General features: G+C 41.3%; 2 protein-coding genes and 1 pseudogene across 2 annotated transcripts; 1 reads left to right on the plus strand and 2 right to left on the minus strand.

The window, feature by feature from the left end:
* Positions 1-1354: 1354 nt before the first annotated feature.
* Positions 1355-6150, minus strand: LOC129834892 (solute carrier family 25 member 44-like). The gene is made up of 4 exons (XM_055900259.1): positions 5966-6150; positions 4601-5272; positions 4213-4340; positions 1355-3883 (listed from the first exon to the last, which is right to left on the minus strand). The coding sequence occupies exons 2-4, from the start codon at positions 5229-5231 to the stop codon at positions 3692-3694; spliced, it is 951 nt and encodes a 316-aa protein (XP_055756234.1). The 5' UTR covers positions 5232-5272; positions 5966-6150; the 3' UTR covers positions 1355-3691.
* A 2501-nt stretch (positions 6151-8651) lies between these two features.
* On the plus strand, positions 8652-12624 carry LOC129834894 (proteasome subunit alpha type-4-like). The gene is made up of 9 exons (XM_055900261.1): positions 8652-8741; positions 9179-9207; positions 10303-10345; positions 10532-10694; positions 10934-11011; positions 11180-11268; positions 11445-11575; positions 11953-12076; positions 12387-12624. Exons 2-9 carry the CDS (start codon positions 9205-9207, stop codon positions 12539-12541), a joined length of 786 nt encoding a protein of 261 aa, XP_055756236.1. The 5' UTR covers positions 8652-8741; positions 9179-9204; the 3' UTR covers positions 12542-12624.
* A 315-nt stretch (positions 12625-12939) lies between these two features.
* LOC129834895 (ornithine decarboxylase antizyme 2-like) lies at positions 12940-19662 on the minus strand (annotated as a pseudogene).
* Positions 19663-21563: the final 1901 nt, after the last annotated feature.

Below are 21563 nucleotides of genomic sequence, written 5' to 3' on the forward strand. Positions count from 1 at the left end.
CTAAGGCCCCCCAGTCACAAGAACATCTAGGAGACATTAGCCATTCAGAGCAGCGAATCACATTGTGCTCTCCCAGAATGTCTGCTAGCCCAATGCGGACCCTTTCAAAGCCCTGGGGCTTTTTCTATGGACTCCTAAAAGACTAGCTTAAAGACCCCCTCTATCATTCTCTTAATGGGCATTTGTCATGCTTAACCTTAGTCATGGCAGAATAACCAAGGTGAGTCTGCCATCCAATCGTGACGTTTTAATGACCCAAGTTAGTGAAACAAAACTGCCACACAAAACCATCAAAGAAACCTGGGTCCTATTCATTAGTGCAAGTCTAGTCTCTCCCCATTTCTCTCCTTTTTCTTCCGTTTGGTTGCTGGTGAATCTCCATTATGTTGGAGCCATGTGATGTGACCATAGCAGACGTTTTAAACGAGCCACTCGGTTGTCACTGTGTAGACAACAGAACACACTTTGTTAAACAACAAGACTGTGTGCTGCCTGGATTCCTTTTTTAAAATTATTATTGTTTTTCGGGTCAAGTTTGTTATTAAAATTCCAGGCAGTAGTCTATATATTTTGAATGTGCTTGTTAAATGACAGTCCCTACTCACCCTAGGGGAGCATGGATTTACAAAACAAGCCTCTAAAGAGGGTGGCCTTGTTGCCCATAACAAGTGCCCTTTCCAATACACGACAGAGTATTTGAGACAGAAATACTAATGTACATAAATGAACCTAGAAGTAAGATGTAAACTACACTGAAGAAAAATATAAACGCAACATGTAAAGTGTTGGTCCCATTTCATATGCCCAAAAAGCTTATTTCTTTAAAATGTTGTGCACACATTTCTTTACATCCCTGTTAGTGAGCATTTCTGCTTTGCCAAGATAATCCATCCACCTGACAGGTGTGCCATATCATGAAGCTGATTAAACAGCACGATCATTACATTACATTACTTCAGTGTAGTTTACCTTGTGCCGGGGACAATAAAAGGCCACTATAAAATGTGCCATTTTGTCACACAACACAATGCTACAGATGTCTCAAGTTGAGGGAGTGTGTACTTGGCATGCTGACAGCAGGAATGCCCACCAGAGCTGTTGCCAGATACTTTAATGTTCATTTCTCTACAAAAAACCTTCAACATCGTTTTAGAGAATTTGGCAGTACGTCCAATTGGCCTCACAACCGCAGACCACGTGTATGGCGTCACGTCGGTGAGCAGTTAGCTGATGTCAACGTTATGAACAGAGTGCCCCATGGTGGGGGTGAGGTTACGGTATGGGCAGGCATAAGGTACGGACAACGAACACAATTGCATTTTATCGATGGCAATTTGAATACACAGAAATACCGTGACGAGATCCTGAGGCCCATTGTGAGACCCATTTATTTGAAGGTTTCTGTGACCAACAGATGCATACCTGTATTTCCAGTCATGTCGCTCAGTAAAATCTTTTAAATTGTTGCGTTTATATTTTTCTTTGGTATAGTTTGAACCTTTGCTTTGCTATTGTCCAGAGAAATATGAAAATACAAATCTTTTTTCAATAAATAACTTCAGAACATTTTCTTTTAAGACAATAATATATTGATAAATTCAAAGAAATGTACATTGTGCAACCACACGTTTGAGCTGGAAGTGATTAAGTTAATACATAGATTGCACTCAGAGGTTTACTGCCACAATAGACAAAGGGACATGTCTTGTTCTCTGGCTGGAGTCCTCATCTCACATGGCTTCCTTTAAAGAGCACTTCACTGGTGGTCCAGCACACTAACAATAAATCCCTCCCAAAGTACCAACCCTGAAACCAGCAGAAAAGTCATTTACTCAACATTTTAAACTACAACAGTTAGCATTTCACAATTGGCCAACAACCTTGATTGTTCAGTACAACATTAGTTGAATATTGCTAATATTGCCTCAGCAGCAATGGTAAATACCAGGGTCAAACTATTGAATATTGGAGTTGAGGCGAAGACAATTGGAAACAATGTGCTTTAACAGTATAATTTACAGAATCACATCACATCTTTTTTTAATTCACAATAAGATGGCTGCCCTAAACACCCCAAAGTTATATGTACTACTTCTAATATAATAATTGTATCATTTACATCTACCCTCCATAGCCTAGATTTCTGTTAAATAATGTGACTCTACCGACTTCTTTATTTTGTGCTGGGAGTAACCTTGTCTGACCCCAGGCTCAATTGCTAGAGAGCTGGCTGGGTGGACGAGATTAGGTTGGGAGGACTAAAGGGGAGGGTCTTTGCAAGTGAAAAGTCAAAGAAGAAGAGGAACATGTGCCCTAATTGGTTGTTTTGTTCTGTGTGTTTGAGCTGAACTTGTGTATGCTATTTGCTGTTGCTACCTCCTAGGACTAAACCTGATAAAGGCTACAGAGGGCAGCTATAAACAGATTTAAGAGCATCTATCCTATTACTAAGTCAGTAGAAATACATTAGAAGTGATGGATCAGTTCAGTGTTTTTACCGAAGGAACCAACTAGTGCTGAGCGATTACTTTTTGAGGTCAGTTTGGTTATTACATTTTTTTTATTTTTTATTTCATTATTAATTTTTTTACATTAAATGCACTGCGCATTATGTGGTTTGAATACTGTAACACAAAGTAAAACAATTAAAAGTCCCATGACAGTAGTGACTGCCCATTACCGCTTATCACTTATTAAGCATAATTTATTCACGACTTTAATTCAATATTTCATTTGTTTTCAGCCTATTTGATGACGTTATTTCATTCCAAGTCATCTCATCTTTACAGAGCGGCTGCCCATGCTGTCTGACAAAATCACTATTTGAGTAGTCCTTCAAAGTAAACAAGGCATGCTTTTATGACTGCTGAATACCAACTATCAATCTTGGATAATTTATTTTCAGGTAGATGCCTCACTATGCCACTGTTTTCTATCCCTCCTGATCTCGTTCTTCTGTCTCAGACCAGACAAGCAGGCACGCAATGGATTATGATCATTGTAGTTGACTACCGTGTTTTCTGCGCTAAACTATGAAGAATATTAGCCTGTTGGAAACTACAACTCCATTGCACAGTTTGGGCTTGATCTGATTTATCGCTAGAAAAACTGTGCATAGCGCTCAGACAAAAAAACAAGTAAATGGAATTCAAATAATTCAACAGACATTGGTCAATTAGTTGTTTAAAAAACGAAAAATAACCAACATTTCGGTTAATCGCTCAGCACCGGTCACAAATTACACATTGTAATGACATCAAATCTCAAACTACTGTCCCTTCATTCACCTACAACTTAAGATAAAAATCCCCACTAAAAGGCAGCAGTAGTTTAAAAGGCAAACAAAATGATAAGGACAAGGAAGCCATTAAGGAATAGAAGCAGGCAGAGCTTGTTGGCCCAGTTCCATTTCAGTCCCTGGGCCAATATTGTGCTCTATTGCTATCACCTATGCAGTGGTGAGGTCAGGGGAGCTCTAGAGGCCAAATTGGAATCAGGGCCACAACAACAATTTCCAATCCCAAATCAATCTGTGTCCCTTACCCCCTATGATTGTATATACAATGTGGTGAAAATTCAAGTGAGAAATTTGTAGCTATTTCCATATTGGTAAACCCTATCCCCTAACCCCCTCACTTGGGCATAGGGGGTTTGGGCTAGGGGTCGATTTGGGATTGGGTGCTAATGTCCTCTACCAGTGTCTGGAGTCGACCAGCTCCGGTCTCAAGCTCACTCTCTTGAGGGTTTCGTAGCCCACGACCATAACGATGGCGGTAGGAATGGAGGATATGATGCGTGCAGACAGCCCTTTGGTCATCCCCCAGAATCCCTCCTCTGCCAGCAGGTGCCTGAACGTCTCGATGACGGAGGTCCTGCCTTCAACCTGCCACCCACACAAGGCTGTTGTTACAAAGGTATTTATTCATGTTCATTTTTTTGTGTAAAATTCGATTTGCTATGCCAGGATTTAGACCCGGGGTAGGAAACTCTGGTCGTGGAGTGCAACAGGCACTGCAGGATTTTGTTGAATAAAAAAAAAAACATGTGCCTGTGGCACTCCATGACCAGGGTTGCCTATCCCTGATTAGACTCTGTGCCACTAACATCTGTTAGAGAAAACAGTGGCCCCAATGATGGCCACATGTGGCTATCCAAACAGACCCTTTACCCCATTACATTCCACTAGTGCATTTGGCTGAAGTTGCACTCTACCTGCACTCTAGCTCTGACCACATCCATGGGGTTGGTGACAGTGGATGCAGTCGCAGCAGCTAGTGGTCCGGCCATGGCTTGGAGTAGTAGATGAGGGCAGTCACTGGGTGCCATTTTGGATAGCTGTTCTGTGAAACGTTGTGGAAGATTTGTGCTTTGAAATGCTACTTATAGACAATGTATGTTGACTATAAAGATATAAGACATTATTAATCTCCGACCCTTCTTGAAGAAAATAGTAATAATAACATTAAGGGACGGTTTCCCGGATTAAACCTAATCCAGGACTCAAAGCTCAATGAAGCGCTTTGTCCAGGACCAGGCTTAACCTGTGTCCGGGAACTCGATCCTTGGATAAATATCCTTGTAAACAAACACTCCTTTTTACCTGCGTAAAAGTGATAAAAAGGCCACCAGACCGCACTATTTGGGATGTATGTCAGAAGGGAGGCCACATATCCCCTGTAGAAGCCTCGGAAACCGTCGGCCGCAAAGATCTGAGCAATCATGTTCCTGGTTTGGCCAAATGCCATTTTGGTCTTCCCGTCGGCCTCCGTTTTGAGCTTGACCCGGAAGCGAGTCAGGTGCTTCCCTTGGCCCTGCATCATCAGCTGCTGGGAAATCACGTCTATGGGGACAGTGATGGTTTGTGCGACCAGGGATGCTGCGCCACCAGCCACCAGAGACTTGACGGTATTGTCCTTGGAATAGTTGGAGACGTATTTCCTCACCAGCTCGTAGGTGGTGATGTAAGCCTGGCCCGATATGAGAGTGAAGGTGTTGACCATGAAGCCGCGGTAGAGGCCCCGCACGCCCTCGGCCCGCAGGATCTTGAAGAAGGCATCGAAGGTCCCGTTGTAGAGCGACTTGCCCTTCTGCACTTGCAGCCTGGTGCGGATGAGGGTGGCCGGGTAGACGGTGGCCCGGATGGTCATGGTCATGAATACCCCGAAGGAGTAGAACTTCCTCTTGTCCAGGTCCTCCCATTCAATGATCTGGATGTTCCTGTTCTGTTGCATCCTGCCTTTCTGGAGAGCCCCCTCATCAGACTAGCCTCTACCTGGGGAAATACAGAACACACAACACTGTCAACGGTTTCCTCCAAGAGGTAGTACAACGTTGGAATGCATCAACTTTGAATGAATTAAAGATGGCATTAGGTCTGAAGGTTGTACCAGTGTCATGACAATGATTCACAAACTACTACATCAGAAAACAAGGCCTGTGTTGTGTGGTGTGTCACTCATTATCTCCCAAGTCTCCTTGGGAAATGAGCGATGTCTAAACTGACTGGGTTTGTGTTAGGAAGGATCAAAGGTCATACACACACTGTACTGCTTCGTAGCAGTCATGACCATGTTATCAAATGCCTGACAAGGTAAAAACAGATCGCGCATTGATGGGGAACTTCAATGTGCTCTCTAGCTGAAGTAGTTATGCGCTAACATTACAAGCTACTGCTAGTTGCAGGTCACAGGACACAATGTTCCCTAAACCAAAGAGCCTATTGTCAATCGCGCAATCCGGAAATAACACTGAAATAGTAGCTAACTAACAATGCACAGGTTGAATACTTGTGCATGTGTAAACAGTAGGTCATACTGTATGTAACCACAAATTGGCTAGCTAGCTGGTCAATAATAATGCATCCAGTCACTAGCTATCGCTAGCTAGCCAGCTATGCGTTGGTTGATTTCCTTGCTAGCGAGCAGGCTAACCGTTAACTATTTGAAACAAGCAAACTTTAACTTACCTCGTTGGACAAATGTATATCAAAATATTATGTACATAGTCGGAATAGCAATGTCATATCAGCAGGTGAGGAAAGCGATACCGAATTTAGAGATCTGTCCGGGTTATGATTCGATGGTATGTTGGAGAACTAAACCAGAGGAAGAGTCAACGCGAGAGGGTTAACTGGGAAAAACATTTGTGGTTTCCAGCAGGTGGCGTTTTTTCGTTTTGCTCAGCAAGCGATTTTTTTATTTTTATAATTGAACTTTTCTCCTCCACTGTACTGAGCTACCACAGAGAGACACCACCTTGACGATAGATGGCGCTATAAGGCATTTTCTTAGACCGGTTCATTGCCAATGAGATAGCTTTTTCTAAACTCTATGCCCCGTGTGTCAGACCTCCGTTCAGCCAACAAGAATAAGCAAAACCTAGCAAGAATAAGGCCGTAACCTCGGCGATTTTCCTTCAAAATGAAAGTCCCGCAATGAAAACGTAACATTTTATGAGGAAATGTTAGCAGAGTTAGAATTTTGTTTAACAATATGAAAAATGTAATAAAGTGAATCGGCTTCATAGCACAAATAAATGTTTAGAATTGACATTATAGTTAACAGCATTCAAAAAAAAAGATTATTAGATAGTTATCATGGTAACAAACGTAATACAAATAACAAAACATGATTTATTCTACTATTAATAATAATAGTAATAACAATATATATATTTCGTATAATTACAATAATCAACTTTAGAAAACACGTTTAAATCCCATTGTTAATGAGTCCATTTGTATTGCATAATATTCAGTAAGTTTTTCATATTGAATATACTGCACAGTAATACACAATTTCATGTGCTTTGTGTCGCAGTAAAAGGGGGTCCATTCTACTTAGGAACACTTCTAATTTCCAAATCCACAGTTTGTGCCGCGTTCAAAACAACTCGGAACTCGGAAATCAATTCAAGGGCCTCTTTGGCATATGTTAACATTTCCAAAGCAAGTGAAGTAGATAATATACAAAAGTGAAATATCCGACTTCCGACTTTAGTGTGTTCAAAATAAATGGTACTTGATTTGACCTCGTATTTTTCAGAGTTCCCCGTTGTTTTGAACGCGGCATTACACGAGAGGAGCGTCGCTGCTAATCAGCCCTTAAAGTGGCCAATCAGTTTGAATCCAATCGTTTTTTCATACTGGCAATACATATTGCACCGTACACAATTATCTGTACGTTGTGTCGCAGTAAAAGGAGGTCCATTCTACTCACTTTTAGTTTCCAAATCAACACAGTTGAACTTTAAGATGAGGGAAAACGTATTTTTTTTTATGAGCACATGAGCATTTTTTATGAGCATGGCCTACAAATTAAAGTGTAGGCGCACTGGTCGAGAGAAATTAGAGTAATCAAGGTGACAGACAGTGCCACATTCAATAACGCCTTGCACACTCTTGCCTCTGTAACAGTGTAATTAAATTCTTACATTCCTGCATAAAATGGGTATTATGCCACCTGGTAGATTAGTGTGTTTACATTGATAAAGGTATGGGATTCTGGGTAATCCACAACAGATATATGGAGAATTGCAGTGGGTGAGTTGGAAATTGAATGTTCCCGGGATATAAATGTATAAAGTTGAAATTACATCATAAAACCCACATGGAAAACTGAGATTCGGCAAATAACACATAAAGAGTGGCTTATTTGACGCCAAACCAACAACAGTAGTTACTAATAACTGCTCACAACATTTTATGCACTGCAGTGCTAGCTAGCTGTATTTTATGCTTTCAGTACTAGATTCATTCTCTGATCCTTTGATTGGGTGGACAACATGTCAGTTCATGCTGCAAGAGATCTGATAGGTTGGAGGACATTGTTCAGAAGTTGTCATAATTACTGTGTAAGTCTATGGAAGGGGGTGAGAACCATGAGCCTCCAAGGTTTTGTATTGAAGTCAATGTACCCAGAGGAGGACAGAAGCTAGCTGTCCTCTGGCTACACCATGGCACTACCCTGCAGAGTGCTGCTGAGGCTACTGTAGACCTTCATTGCAAAACAGTGTGTTTTCATAGATTATTTGGTGACGTGAATATATTTAGTATAGTTCTTTCTAAAAATGATACATTTAATGTTAAACAATTTTTATTTTGTTGAAATTCATTGAGGAGGATGGTCCTTCCCTTCCTCCTCTGAATAGCCTCCACTGGTTTACACCGAGAGGAAACTAGAAGTGTTCCTGAGTAGAATGCCCCCCCCCCCCCCCCCCCCCATTCTACTGTAACACAACCTACAGATAATTGTTTATTGTGCAATATGTACGTACAATATAAATCAATTATTGGTTTTAAGTTGATGGGCCACGCTATAGGGCACGCAAAATGAGCAGTGGCGCTCCTCTGGGTGTAAACTCTGTGGATTTGGAAACTAAAAGTGCTCCTGAATATAATGGACACTCTATTACTGCGACACAGAATACAGATAATTTTGTACGGATTTTGTATGCAATAAATGATAGGAGTACACACAAAAAAAACATTAACTATTTAGGCTTGAAAAAATAAATAAATTACATATCTTATAGAAATACTTTACATTTTTCTTTGTATGATAACTAGTATAAAATATATTGATAATTGTGCACATTTTCGCCGTAATTATTAATTTACAAAGTATACAGGACGGAACTTTTATTCTGAAGGACTCCACAAATACGGGACCCGGAAGTTTTTAGTTATTCTTGCTTGCTTCACAGCGGTGTGTCAGCAACAAACTACTATCAGGCTAGCTAAGGTAAATAGCTGTTTTATATTCCTGTCTGTTTAGCCACATGTTTATTATAAAAATCTCATAAATTGCTAAAACGTGAGTTGTTGTTAAAACGGCGCCAAAAGTCAGCTAGCCTCTCCAGTCATTGTGAAGATAGCTAGCTAAGGGTTAGCATGCTAGCTAGCAAGCATATTTCTGTTTAACAATTGCCTTGTATAAATGAACTAACGTTAATGTTACTTCGCTACTCCAGCTAATTGAGCTACTACTGTAGCTATATGTTAACTTTCTAATGGGCTAGCTACCTATACTTTAATCAAATATAGTTCGCTAACTTACCAGCCCCTGTCTAATAAACATTAGTCATGATTTGCCATGCCCGCATTTGACAGCAGTACTTATTGTTTTGAGCTTTGCATTATAGAACTTCATTAATATTATTGGAATTATTTGTTTCGCAGGTTTTATTTTACAGGCAGGCTGAATCATGGTAAGTAGCTAGCTACGTTAGCGTCGCTCTCTGTAATGTACAAGTAACTTCAAAAATAAAGGAAACACCAACATAGTGTCTTAAAGTGGCAATATGTAACTTTTTGGGCGACCCGACCAAATTCACAGAAATTTGAGTTATAGATGTATCATTCTATTTCAAAGCAAGTCTAAGAAACAGTAGATCTGTTCTATGTGCGCTATTTCAATGCTTTTTTTCGTTTTTTTGTTTTTGTATCTTTTACTTTGTTTTGTACCAGTTTCAAACAGCTGAAAATACAATTTTTGTTTATGGAAAATATATTTCACAGTGGTTTAGATGATACAATGATTCTCTACACCAGGGATATTCTACTCTTGCCCTACGTGGTCTGGAGCCTGCTGGTTTTCTGTTCTACCTGATAATTAGCTGCACCCACCTGGTGTCCCAGGTCTAAATCAGTTCCTGACCAGAGAGGAACAATGGAAAAAAAATAGTAGTGGAACTGGCGTCGAGGTCCAGAGTTGATTTTGAGGGCTCTACACTATACTAGATTATTTTGTCAAACTAAAATTAGGCGAACGATTAGCGTTTTTCATAGTGCAACTTTAATAGGGCGCTGGACCACCACGAGCTGCCAGAACAGCAGCAATGCGCCATGGCATAGATTCTACAAGTGTCTGGAACTCTATTGGAGGGATGTGACACCATACTTCTATGAGAACATCCATCATTTGGTGTTTTGTTTAATGGGGGTCTCAGGCACTTCTCCAGAATCTCCCATTAGTGTTCAATTGAGTTGAGATCTGGTGACTGAGACACACACACCCTTTAAACCCCCTATGCTCCTTTGAGACTTCTCTTTCAGTCACTGAGATCTCTTCTAGCCATGGTAGCCCAAAAAACTGGGTACTTTTAATTTTATTTGCTTAATTAACTCTGGAACCACATCTGAGTTGAAACACCTGCTTTCAATATACCTTGTATCTCTCATTTACTCAAGTGTTTCCTTTATTTTGGCACTTACCTGTACATGTTTAATATGATGCAATTGACTACCTTGCAACTTTTACTTGGGTGCTTTCTTGGGAAATTGACACTTATTTGTTTTTGTAGTCTCGTAGATATGATTCCCGGACTACCATTTTCTCACCTGAAGGCAAGTGTTATCTTTCTAATTATCTTTTGTTAGCACAGTGTGTGCTAATTATCTTTTTGTCTTTTGTGTTATCTTTCTGTTATCTTTTCATAATCAATGTTACCATCACATTCAAGACTATATTGTCAAGTGTTCTCCTCTGAGCAACCATGTCAGACATAACAAGTCATTGTTGCTGTTTTACAGGGCGCTTATATCAGGTGGAGTATGCCATGGAGGCTATTGGCCACGCCGGCTCATGTCTTGGGATTTTAGCCAATGACGGAGTGCTGTTGGCTGCAGAGAGGCGGAACATCCACAAGCTGCTTGATGAGGTTTTCTTTTCAGAGAAGATCTACAAGCTCAATGAGTGAGTATGACCATAGTCTCTCTTGCCAGGCTTATATGTAGCACTGCACATCAGAATATTCTCATAAAGCGTCTCAAGACTAGGAGTCTAAGGATCAGGTCTGCATTATTATGATCAGAAAGGCTAAACTGATCCTAGATCAGCACTCCTACTCTGAAGCTGGGGTGATGTCAGACATGCTGCTACATTATACCCATGGGCTGCTCTGTGATTTGGTGTCGTAACCTTTCTCCTTTCAGAGACATGGCTTGCAGTGTTGCCGGAATCACCTCCGATGCTAACGTTCTAACCAATGAGCTGAGGCTAATAGCACAGAGGTACGTTGGGTAGTAAAGTCCACAGTCTCTACCTGTGACCCATTTGTTCATTAATTTGTATACAAAGCAATGTACAGTGTTAGTGCAAGACCAACAAGGCACCTCTAATAATCTAGCACCGTGTCTGTTTATCTGACATAATGTGTATGTGTTATTTAATTCACACAGATATCTACTGCAGTACCAGGAGCCAATCCCCTGTGAGCAGTTGGTGACAGCGTTGTGTGACATCAAACAGGCCTACACACAGTTTGGAGGTTAGCTATAAGACAAATGACACAAACACCTCAGTTGGGTTCTCTAGTAAACACCACCCTGGTTACACTGTTGCTGAAACCATATTGGACCAAAGGGCTGTGTGGAAAAGAACATATTAGAGTACAGTTAGAGTAAGCACAGGTTTGATTGTATTTGATGTGTTGTGTGTCTTCAGGGAAGAGGCCGTTTGGAGTGTCTCTGCTGTACATGGGCTGGGACAAACACTACGGCTTCCAGCTGTACCAGAGTGACCCCAGTGGGAACTATGGAGGCTGGAAGGCTACCTGCATCGGCAACAATAGTGCGGTAAGCCTGTTTGCTGTCATCAACATTGGCACAATGCACACGTGTTTTGGCAGCAGCATTGCCACAAAGTAAAGATGTGTAATGTCACAGTAGATGGTGCTACAGTGTTGCCTGAGAATTAACATATAGCTGATACTTTTATGGCATAATATTTCAATAATTCAGCCCCTTTGCTGGATGTCAGACTTATGGCTGCCTAAGTGGCCTACTCCCTCTCAATGAAAATAGACACAATTATCTCATCGAGTGATAATGAGGTTTTAGCCTGTTGTAACTTGTGGAATAGACACTGGCTGGAAAACGATTTTAACTAATCAGCATTCAGAATTAGACCCACCCATTTGTATAAATCATCATGTTGTCTTCTTCGCCCTCAGGCTGCAGTGTCCATGTTGAAGCAGGATTTCAAAGAGGGTGAGATGTCGCTGTCCTCTGCCCTGGCGTTGGCCGTCAAAGTCCTGAACAAGACCATGGACGTCAGCAAGCTCTCGGCGGAGAAAGGTAAGATCTACACCTGACATCACCGTTCTAAACAACTCCTGACCCCGTCCTGCCTTGGAGCACACTGAGTAAACACAGACTGGAGATGTTGTATAGAGTGGGACAGTGTTATCCTAATTCACAGCTGTTCTATGGAGAGTAGGCTAGTGATGATGACGTCTAAAACATTAGACATCATCAGCTGTTGTACATCATGTATATAATAAATATGTTGTGTGTCTAGAGATATGCATATTAAGCGATACGTCTGTAATGCAGCCTGAGATATGAACATAGACTGTATGACTCATGGAGATCTTGACCTCCCCAGTGGAAATAGCCACCCTGACGCGAGAAGACGGAAAGACCAAGATCAAGGTGCTGAAACAGAAAGAGGTGGAGGAGCTGATCAAACGACACGAGGCTGAAGAGGCCAAGGCCGAGAAGGACAAGAAAGACAAAGAACAGAAGGAGAAGGACAAATAAACACCTATTTCGAATTCATCCTAAAAATCCCGTAATGTTACGCGCTTGTTTGTCTTTTTCTTTATTAAAACATTGAAACCAAATGTGCTGATAGAATCTGTAGTTTCATTATGGTGTGATAACTATTGTGTATCCAGGCAGACTTCTCAAAAGCCAAGGCAAGGGAAAGATTAATGCCACAGGGTATGTCCTGATTGTTTAGAGAATTTCACTGTTGTGAGCTAGGTCATGTTCAGGAGGGCACACAGTAGCAAAACGTTTTAAAGCACTTGTAATTAAGTTCAGCTTGTTTCACTTAGAACAACCAATATACGTATATGCAATATAATTGGATTCACATCATTACACATGGGCTGTTAACTAGTGTTAAGTGCCAAAACACAATACCGACAAGAACAGAGGTATAACAGGAATTTTATTCCATCTTTAGTGTCATTACATGAACATGGAAATCTAAAATGTATATAGAAATTCTAGGACACAATAGTTTAAAAAGTAGGAAGAGAGTGTGTGCATAGTACGTAAGTTGAATCAGCTACAGGGGAATGTAGGTTCTTGCTTTCACACGTGCAGCCTAATCTTCTCAACTGAATGCACAAGCAGAATGGAAAGTGAGTCCAGTACACAGTCTGTGTTAAGTGCTCCCCTGACCTCTGCTAAACCTGTAAGTGTGAGCAACATTACAGTTAAGTGATGTATTGTCACTGACTTAACTAGTCTTGAAGTCTGCATGTCAATAATGGGAGTTTACATGGATCAATCACTCAATTCAAGACAATGGAGACATTTGCACTTTAAAATACATTTGTTGCAGCGGTTCAGTCAAAGAAATGGTTCTGAAAGCGTACCCATAATTTAATTATCCAGACATCTAGATTCCAATATTATGTGCCATATTGCTTTTAGCCCCCTCTTCCAGTGCACTGTAGTTTTATATTATTACAGTCCCTCACCTTTAGCTGCACTGTGGAGTTTACGTTAATATTTTTAGCACTGAGTGTCCCACTTGTACTAGAAGCTGTGGCAACATTTACAGTTTAGTCATTTAGCAGATGCTTTTATCCAGAGAGACTTACAGTAGTGAGTGCATATTTTTTCATACTGTTCCTCTGGGGGAATCAAACCCACAACCCTGCTCTACCAACTGAGCCACACAGGCGACAACATGCAAGATGTCAAGAACGCAGCCGGCTAATAGGATCAATCTCCTTGAAGGTTCTATCACCAAAGAGGTCTACAGAATGAATGGCTTGCTCTCTGTCATGACTACAGCAGTACATATGAGAAGTGCAGAGAGAGAGAGATGGGTCTTGTCCCAATAGGCTTAAATAGCTTCCTTTCCTTGTTTCCTATCTATCACCACCACAGGAAAAAAAACATAACAAAGGTCAGGTAGGCATGGAAAAGAGACTATTGGGTCAGAGCAACAGATGAGTGAGCCCCTCCTGATCAACCCAAACATCAATCTTCCTCTGACTCCGGGCATGTTGGACTCATGGAGTAGCCCAAAAACACAAGGTCTGCTCGGGGTGGTATCAGAGGGTGGCCTGGTTTCACAATCTCAAATCCTATGTAGTGGAAAGTCCTGGTAAGGAGTGCTGGGAAGATGTAGAAAACATAGGATTGTTAACGTGACTGTTCAGACAGTGTCTAAATTCAGTTTCCCTTTTTCAATGTTAGTGTGCACTTTGCATTATTCCTGTTTTTTTTAACACCAGTATGGTTAGAGGTCACTAACGTGACATTCATTTTTATCAATAAATCGTTCAACTAATTGAATAATGTGTCTAATATAAAGCCCATTTAAAAATATATATTTCACCTTTATTTAACCAGGTAGGCTAGTTGAGAACAAGTTCTCATTTACAACTGCGACCTGGCCAAGATAAAGCAAAGCAGTGCGACACACAACACATGGAATAAACAAGAGTACAGTCAATAACACAATAGAAAAAAAAGAAAGTCTGCATACAGTGTGTGCAAATGGCGTGAGGAGGTATGGCAATAAATAGGCCATAGTAGCAAAATAATTACAATTTAGCAAATTAACACTGGAGTGATATATGTGCAGATGATGATGTGCAAGTAGAAATACTGGTGTGCAAAAGAGCAGAAAAGTAAATAAAAACAATATGGGGATGAGGTAGGTAGATTGGATGGGCTATTTACAGATGGGCTATGTACAGCTGCAGTGATCGGTTAGCTGCTCAGATAGCTGATGTTTAAAGTTAGTGAGGGAAATATAAGTCTCCAACTTCGGTGATTTTTTGCAATTCGTTCCAGTCATTGGCAGCAGAGAACTGGAAGGGAAGGCAGCCAAAGGAGGTGTTGGCTTTGGGGATGACCAGTGAAATATACCTGTTGGAGCGCGTGCTACGGGTGGGTGTTGTTATCGTGACCAGTGAGCTGAGATAAGGAAGCGCTTTACCTAGCATAGACTTATAGATGACAGTGGGTCTGGCGATGAATATGTAGCGAGGGCCAGCTGACGAGAGGATACAGGTCGCAGTGGTGGGTGGTATATGGGGCTTTGGTGACAAAACGGATGGCACTCTGATAGACTGCATCCAGTTTGCTGAGTAGAGTGTTGGAGGCTATTTTATAAATGACAAATGACAGTTTTACAAGGGTATGTTTGGCGGCGTGAGTGAAGGAGGCTTTGTTTTGCGAAATAGGAAGCCGATTCTAGATGTAATTTTGGATTTGAGATGTTTAATGTGAGTCTGGAAGGAGAGTCTAGCCAGACACCTAGGTACTTGTAGTTGTCCACATATTCTAAGTCAGAACCGTCTAGAGTAGTGATGCTAGTTGGGGGGGCGGGTGCGGGCAGCGAACGGTTTTACTATCGTTTAAGAGCAGTTGGAGGCCACGGACGGAGTGTTGTATGGCGTTGAATCTCGTTTGGAGGTTTGTTAACACAGTGTCCAAAGAAGGGCCAGATGTATGCAGTACACATGAAAGAAAATGTGTCTAGACTTCGACATACCTTGATCCAGTCTGCTTTTGGAGAACCACAGAAACACATGGCTGACTCGTAACTTTTCTTCCGAGAACACGAGGAGACTGGTGAGTCTGATAAGAGAGAAGAGGGGAAAGAAGATAGGGGTGTATCTCAAATGTAAGTGTTGCTCCTTTGTGTTCCCTTCCATACTCATGTACACTGTAATATGCAGGATTCTCCCAAAGTAGTCCTCTGGGGCTCCACCCAGTACAGCACATATCCAAGCTGCAGGCTAAGGTTAAATCTAGACTTGGTTTCCTCTATCGCAATCGCTCCTCACCCCAGCTGCCAAACTAACCCTAATTCAGATGACCATCCTACCCATGCTAGATTACGGAGACGTAATTTATAGATCGGCAGGTAAGGGTGCTCTCGAGCAGCTAGATGTTCTGTACCATTTGGAACGAGCTGCAAAAACTGGACCGTTTTATCTCCATCACTACATTTGAAGACTCAATCATGGACACTCTTACTGACACTTGTGGCTGCTTCAGGTGCTGTATTGTTGTCTCTACCTTTTTGCTCTTTGTGCTGTTGTCTGTGCCCAACAATGTTTGTACCATGTTTGTGCTGCCATGCTGTGTTGTCATGTTGTGTTGCTACCATGCTGTGTTGTCATGTGTTGCTGCCATGCTGTGTTGCCATGCTGTGTTGTCATGTTTTGTTGTTGTCTTAGGTCTCTCTTTATGTAGTGGTGTCTCTTGTCGTGATGCGTGTTTTGTACTACATTTGTATTTCTAATCCCAGCCCCCATCCCCGCAGGAGGCCTTTTGTCTCTTGGAAGGCCATCATTGTAAATAATAATTTGTTGTTTGTTGTTGTTTGAAAGTGCACGTTTTTTCATTTAAAATCTTTAAAATGTATTTTTTTTAACTTAATTCCAGCCTTACTGATGGCATAATGCATGGTTATAACAGGTGTATGTATGCATGATTATTAAGCCAGCGAGGATAGATGGCAGTTCCTCCTCACCCCTCTTTGCTTCCCTCAGGGAGTGACCCCTCTGGGATCTCCAGGAAGAGGCTGTCTGAGGTGAACATAGTCTCCCAGCATGCATTGCGTTGCTCGCTCAGCTGGTAGTGAAAGTGCAGGATGGGGAGCGATCCACGTACAGAGGTCACCTGGGTCACTGTCAGCCTTCCATCCTGAGAGAGGGATGCAAAACGTGTTGGCACACTGTTCGATACAGAACTTCCACAGTTATTAGATGGACAAGGTTTCGACCCATAACATATGTCTTTGTCACCTTTCTATCTAGGAACTAGGTAGGTTACACTTTAGCCTGATCTAGCATCTATCTCAAATAAGTGATTCCTGTTGTTATGATTATTGCATATGTAACAGTATAACTTTAAACCGTCCCCTCGCCCCGACACGGGCGCGAACCAGGGACCCTCTGCACACATCAACAACGGTCGCCCACGAAGCATAGTTACCCATCGCTCCACAAAAGCCGCGGTCCTTGCAGAGCAAGGGGCAACACTACATCTAGGTTTCAGAGCAAGTGACGTAACTGATTGAAACGCTACTAGCGCGTACCCGCTAACTAGCTAGCCATTTCACATCCGTTACACCTATGAGCGTAATATTTTCTAACCAATGGACCTACAGCAGAATTACTCTCTTCACCATTGCTGTTTGATCGACACAGTGACTTTGGGCTTGTGTCATTTTGTGGTTCACTAGCTTTCTGGGTTAATGAGAGTGGGTTTTGGCGCCTGACACAGTAACCCACATCCCTGAACATGTTAACAAGTAGCTAAACAGACCATGTAAACCGACTGCAGTCTCTCAAATGGTAGATGGCGCATAGATCAAGTGAAGGGCCTGTGGGCTTATAAAGGATATAAAGCTAAACAGTAAGATGCAATGTATCTTTTGCCAAAATGTGCTAATTTGTAACATTCATCTTTGGAAAATCCTCATGGTTATTGAAACAGACATCCTTCCTAATTTCTTCCCTTATAACCTATGTGTTTGGATTAGTGAAATTCAAGTTTCTTTAACCAATCCAATTCTCTCAGATCTTTGATTGATAACTTCAATGGAGGAATAATACATTGTTTGGCTATTGGGATGGGGCCCTATAGGGACTCACTTTGTGAAGGAGCACATGGAGAGGGGGATCCCTGCCAGTCCCTCGCCCACCTGGGATCTTCAGCGGTGGGTGAGGGGCATCAGGAGCACCACAGAGGCCCTGGAGCCTGGCGTTTGGAGCAGCCCATATATGACACCAACATGGGACTGGCGGTACACAGAGCAACAAGGTGAGGTTGGGTAAGTCATGCTAAAGTTATTGTAATATAAGTGGCTTTGGATAGGATGGTCAGTTAGCATAGGGTACCAGTTCAAATAAAAACAGTAGAGACACTAGCCTGACCAAAAAAAGCCTTTCACCTCAGAGTGCTATTGTACTGTATATGCAGGCTGGGATTAAAGCTACGTAGTCTATTGTACTTCCAATTAAAAATGTAATGAAGAATGTCAGCAGAGTTTGTTCACTCAAAACACCCCACATTTGGCATGCACACTCAAAACTATGACATGTTTCTGTTATTGTACTAAACCAACCTTTAAAAAACTAATTATTTACAGCTCACTGGCAGAGAGGGAATTAGGTCAGGAATTGAGAGCCTGGCTAGGAAACCATGGCCTAGTGTGTGCTAGTGGACATGTAACCTCTAACCTGACCTATATACCAGTGGAGGCTGCTGACGGGGAGGACGGCTCATAATAATGTCTGGAACGGAGCAAATGGAATGGCATCAAACAAATGTATTTGATACCAATCCACTGACTTCGCTCCAGCCATTACCACGAGTCCGTCCTTCCCAATTAAGGTGCCACCAACCTCCTGTGCTGTATACTGAAAACACATCACAACAAGACACCTATAGAACTTTCTAGAAAAGTAGGGCTCAGGTCCATCTAACTATCTAACTGACCACCCACATATTGTTAACAGCATCTCAGTGTTCTGCACTGTGGGAGGAGAGAGTCTACTATCCATTCAAGCAAGGGTACTATTTCTGAGTGGCTTATCTAATTCTCTAGGGGGGAGGAGTCTGCATAAAGCAGCGGTTGTGTAACAGGGACAGATCCGGTGGCTGGAATTATGCTGTGGCAGAGATTCTCATAGCCCTACTATGTGCTGTGAATCAAATCAAATTGTATTGGTCACATACACATGTTTAGCAGATGTTATTGCGGGTGTAGCGAAATGCTTGTAACGTTTAAAAAAGGAGATTGTAGGAAAAAATGATGCAAAGAAACTGCTCTATGCAAAGAACAAAACTATGTTACAGTGATGTAAAATAGAGATGGATTTGCTATTGATATTTTATCATTGGATAGTGGTTCATTAATCATTCAAACGAAGCTGTTGAGCCAGTAGTCAATAAAAGTGATTCCTGAGGCATGCATGATGCACTGCTTTGCGGAATAATGGGCAACACGGGTTTCAGACTGTCTGTCTACAGATGTTGGCTTTATCCCTGTTTTGAATGCATGTACTTTTCACAAATTGGATATTATACCTGGTGACCTACACAAGTCATTATTATCAGATACACAGGTCACAGGATATATATATATTTTTTTAACTTCAAATAACAATCACTTTAAGTAGCTAGCTATCTGTAATAGAACAATCTGTTGAAGTGCACAATCTCACCCTTAAAAAAACAGCATTAATTATTGTAGGAATTACACCAACAGAATAGCTACAAAAGTGTTGTTGCTCTGTAGAAAGTAAGATATTCCTGTTTTTAGACAGCAGCATATTTCACAATACATTAAGTTTGCAATATTAATGAATATATTTGCTAAATGTTGTCCAAATCATGTAATCAATCTGCTCCGCAAATTAAACCATCAACAATATCAGGAATTCTTACCTCTCTTCAGTGGCAGACATTATGAGAAAATAAAAAATAATGAAAAAGGAATTTCCTTACAACCAAAACAATTGTTATTCAATAGACGTTCGCCAGAATAATTCACCATCCGTGAAGCGCCAAGTAGTCCCAAAGACGGTCCAATTTCTGTTGCAGTGCAGCGCAGATGGAACTGGACTGCTCTCCGACTGGCCTGTGTGCACCGTGTAAAGACAAACTGGAATCATGACAGGAGTTCCCTGGTGATCAATCCGCCAAATTCCCAGCAGATGGTGCTAGAACACCTAACAGTAAAACAAAAGTGCAGAAATGCGGAAATCAAAACGTAGTTACAAAAAAAGTTCCCCAAAACGTCGATACTGTGTTGAAGACGAGCATCTGCTGAACCCAGCTATCAAACGTGTCTTCTCCGTAGTGTAAATATAACCGACTGAGTAGGCATAGCTATATAGTTCCTGTCACCCGTCACCCAATGGCAGGCCTTCATGTTGTGTTATTGCACATTTCCTGAAAAAGTTGTCCATTATTACTTGGCTGGGCCTGAGGATACGTAGCTAGCTAACTTTAGCGCGCGCTCAAAGTGGTCATATTTAGCCAGCAAAACTCACTGTAAAAATGCACACATTTAATATAATTGATTCATAATGTCAACATGAAAAATAATGACATGTCATATAGGCCAGTAATACTAATGCACACCAGACCAACGTAAGGCTTGGTTTAGGCATAGCCTGGCATTCTCCAGACCAGGGATGGGCAAACTCCAGTCCTCGGGACGGTTTTTCAAAACATTTTGGGGGATCAGAATGATCCGGATTCTGTAATCCTCATTTTTGCTATCCAGGACCAAATCGATTTGTCTGTTTTTGAGCCGATTTTCCAGAAAATAATTGGATAGGATCATTCTGATCCGGATACTACAATATCAAGGTCAAAGAATCCAGATGTTCAGTGCTTTGAACAGGCCTACACCTCGCCATCTACTGGACATGTTGTGTTACTACTTCTTCATTGTCAGAGAAACAGACATGAGTTAAACTACATGAATAAGGTACCTTGATTCAAAATAGTAGAGTCTGCATTTCACTTATAAGTAAATGGATGTATTTATTTGACACTTCTCAATATAACAACTAACCACATTGGCTTACCTATACTGCAGTCAATTTTATTGTATTTTTTACCTTTTTGTTTAACTAGGCAAGCCAGTTAAGAACACACTCTTATTTACAATGATGGCCTACTGGGGAACAGTGGGTTAACTGCCTTGTTCAGGGGCAGAACGACAGATTTTTACTTTGTCAGCTCAGGGACATTTAACATAATGAACCTTTAGTTTTCAGATGGAAGAACGTTTTTGATAAACATCCCCTGAGTTACATTGATATTTCTCGGTTGTAGTGCCTTTCACCTTTCTAAATCCACCTTCCTAGTGGAATCGAGATAATCCTTATTTTTGGGATCAAAACTATCCTAATCACTACCTTTGAGTTTTGAAAAATGCTAAATGACCTACAATCCCTGATATAAAGGTCAGATTGGATGACCAATTCCTTATCCCTATCCGGAGGATCAGAATCCAATTTTTCAGTTTTGTAAAAAAACTATTCTAATCCTATCCGATAGGGGTAGTCCAATCAGATAGCTTTTGAACAACCATCCCCAGGGGTCTGATTGACGCACTTTATTGCCACACTTTATTGCCACACTACCAACGCACTTGACTCCAAAAACGGCTTATCATGGGCTTCAGTTTAGAATGCAATATGTTTAATCAGTTGTGTAATCATTAGTCCAAAACGTTTTGCAACGAAAAATAAGAGTTTCTATTGGACAAATTCAGGTAGGTCCCTCCCCGTTTCGTTCCATTTGCTTCTGTTTGGTTCCTAGTGAATACACCCCAGGTGTGTGAGCTGCTCCAGAGCTATATGTGTAATGTCTTAATAAAACTCAGTTTGGCTACTCCAGAACATGAGGCGGAGGACTTAAACGGGCAACAAACAGTCAAAGCTATTCTCACAGCCATTACTAAGTAAATATCCAGTGATTTAAGGTGTGTAGTGTAGGTTGGAGGCATATTCATACATTTAAATTAACAGTAATAAATAAACATTTTAGTTTGTGA

Source organism: Salvelinus fontinalis, chromosome 35, assembly GCF_029448725.1.
Source record: "Salvelinus fontinalis isolate EN_2023a chromosome 35, ASM2944872v1, whole genome shotgun sequence".
NCBI classification, from domain to species: Eukaryota; Metazoa; Chordata; class Actinopteri; order Salmoniformes; family Salmonidae; genus Salvelinus; species Salvelinus fontinalis.

Coding starts and splice junctions, on each gene's coding strand:
- LOC129834894 (XM_055900261.1), top strand. Junction 10,346..10,531: donor TACCATTTTCTCACCTGAAG/GCAAGTGTTATC, acceptor GCTGTTTTACAG/GGCGCTTATATCAGGTGGAG. Junction 12,077..12,386: donor CAAGCTCTCGGCGGAGAAAG/GTAAGATCTACA, acceptor TGACCTCCCCAG/TGGAAATAGCCACCCTGACG.
- LOC129834892 (XM_055900259.1), bottom strand. CDS start 5,231: ATGCAACAGAACAGGAACATCCAGATCATTGAATGGGAGGACCTGGAC. Junction 4,341..4,600: donor TTTTTATCACTTTTACGCAG/GTAAAAAGGAGT, acceptor AACGTTTCACAG/AACAGCTATCCAAAATGGCA. Junction 3,884..4,212: donor TGGTCAGAGCTAGAGTGCAG/GTAGAGTGCAAC, acceptor TGTGGGTGGCAG/GTTGAAGGCAGGACCTCCGT.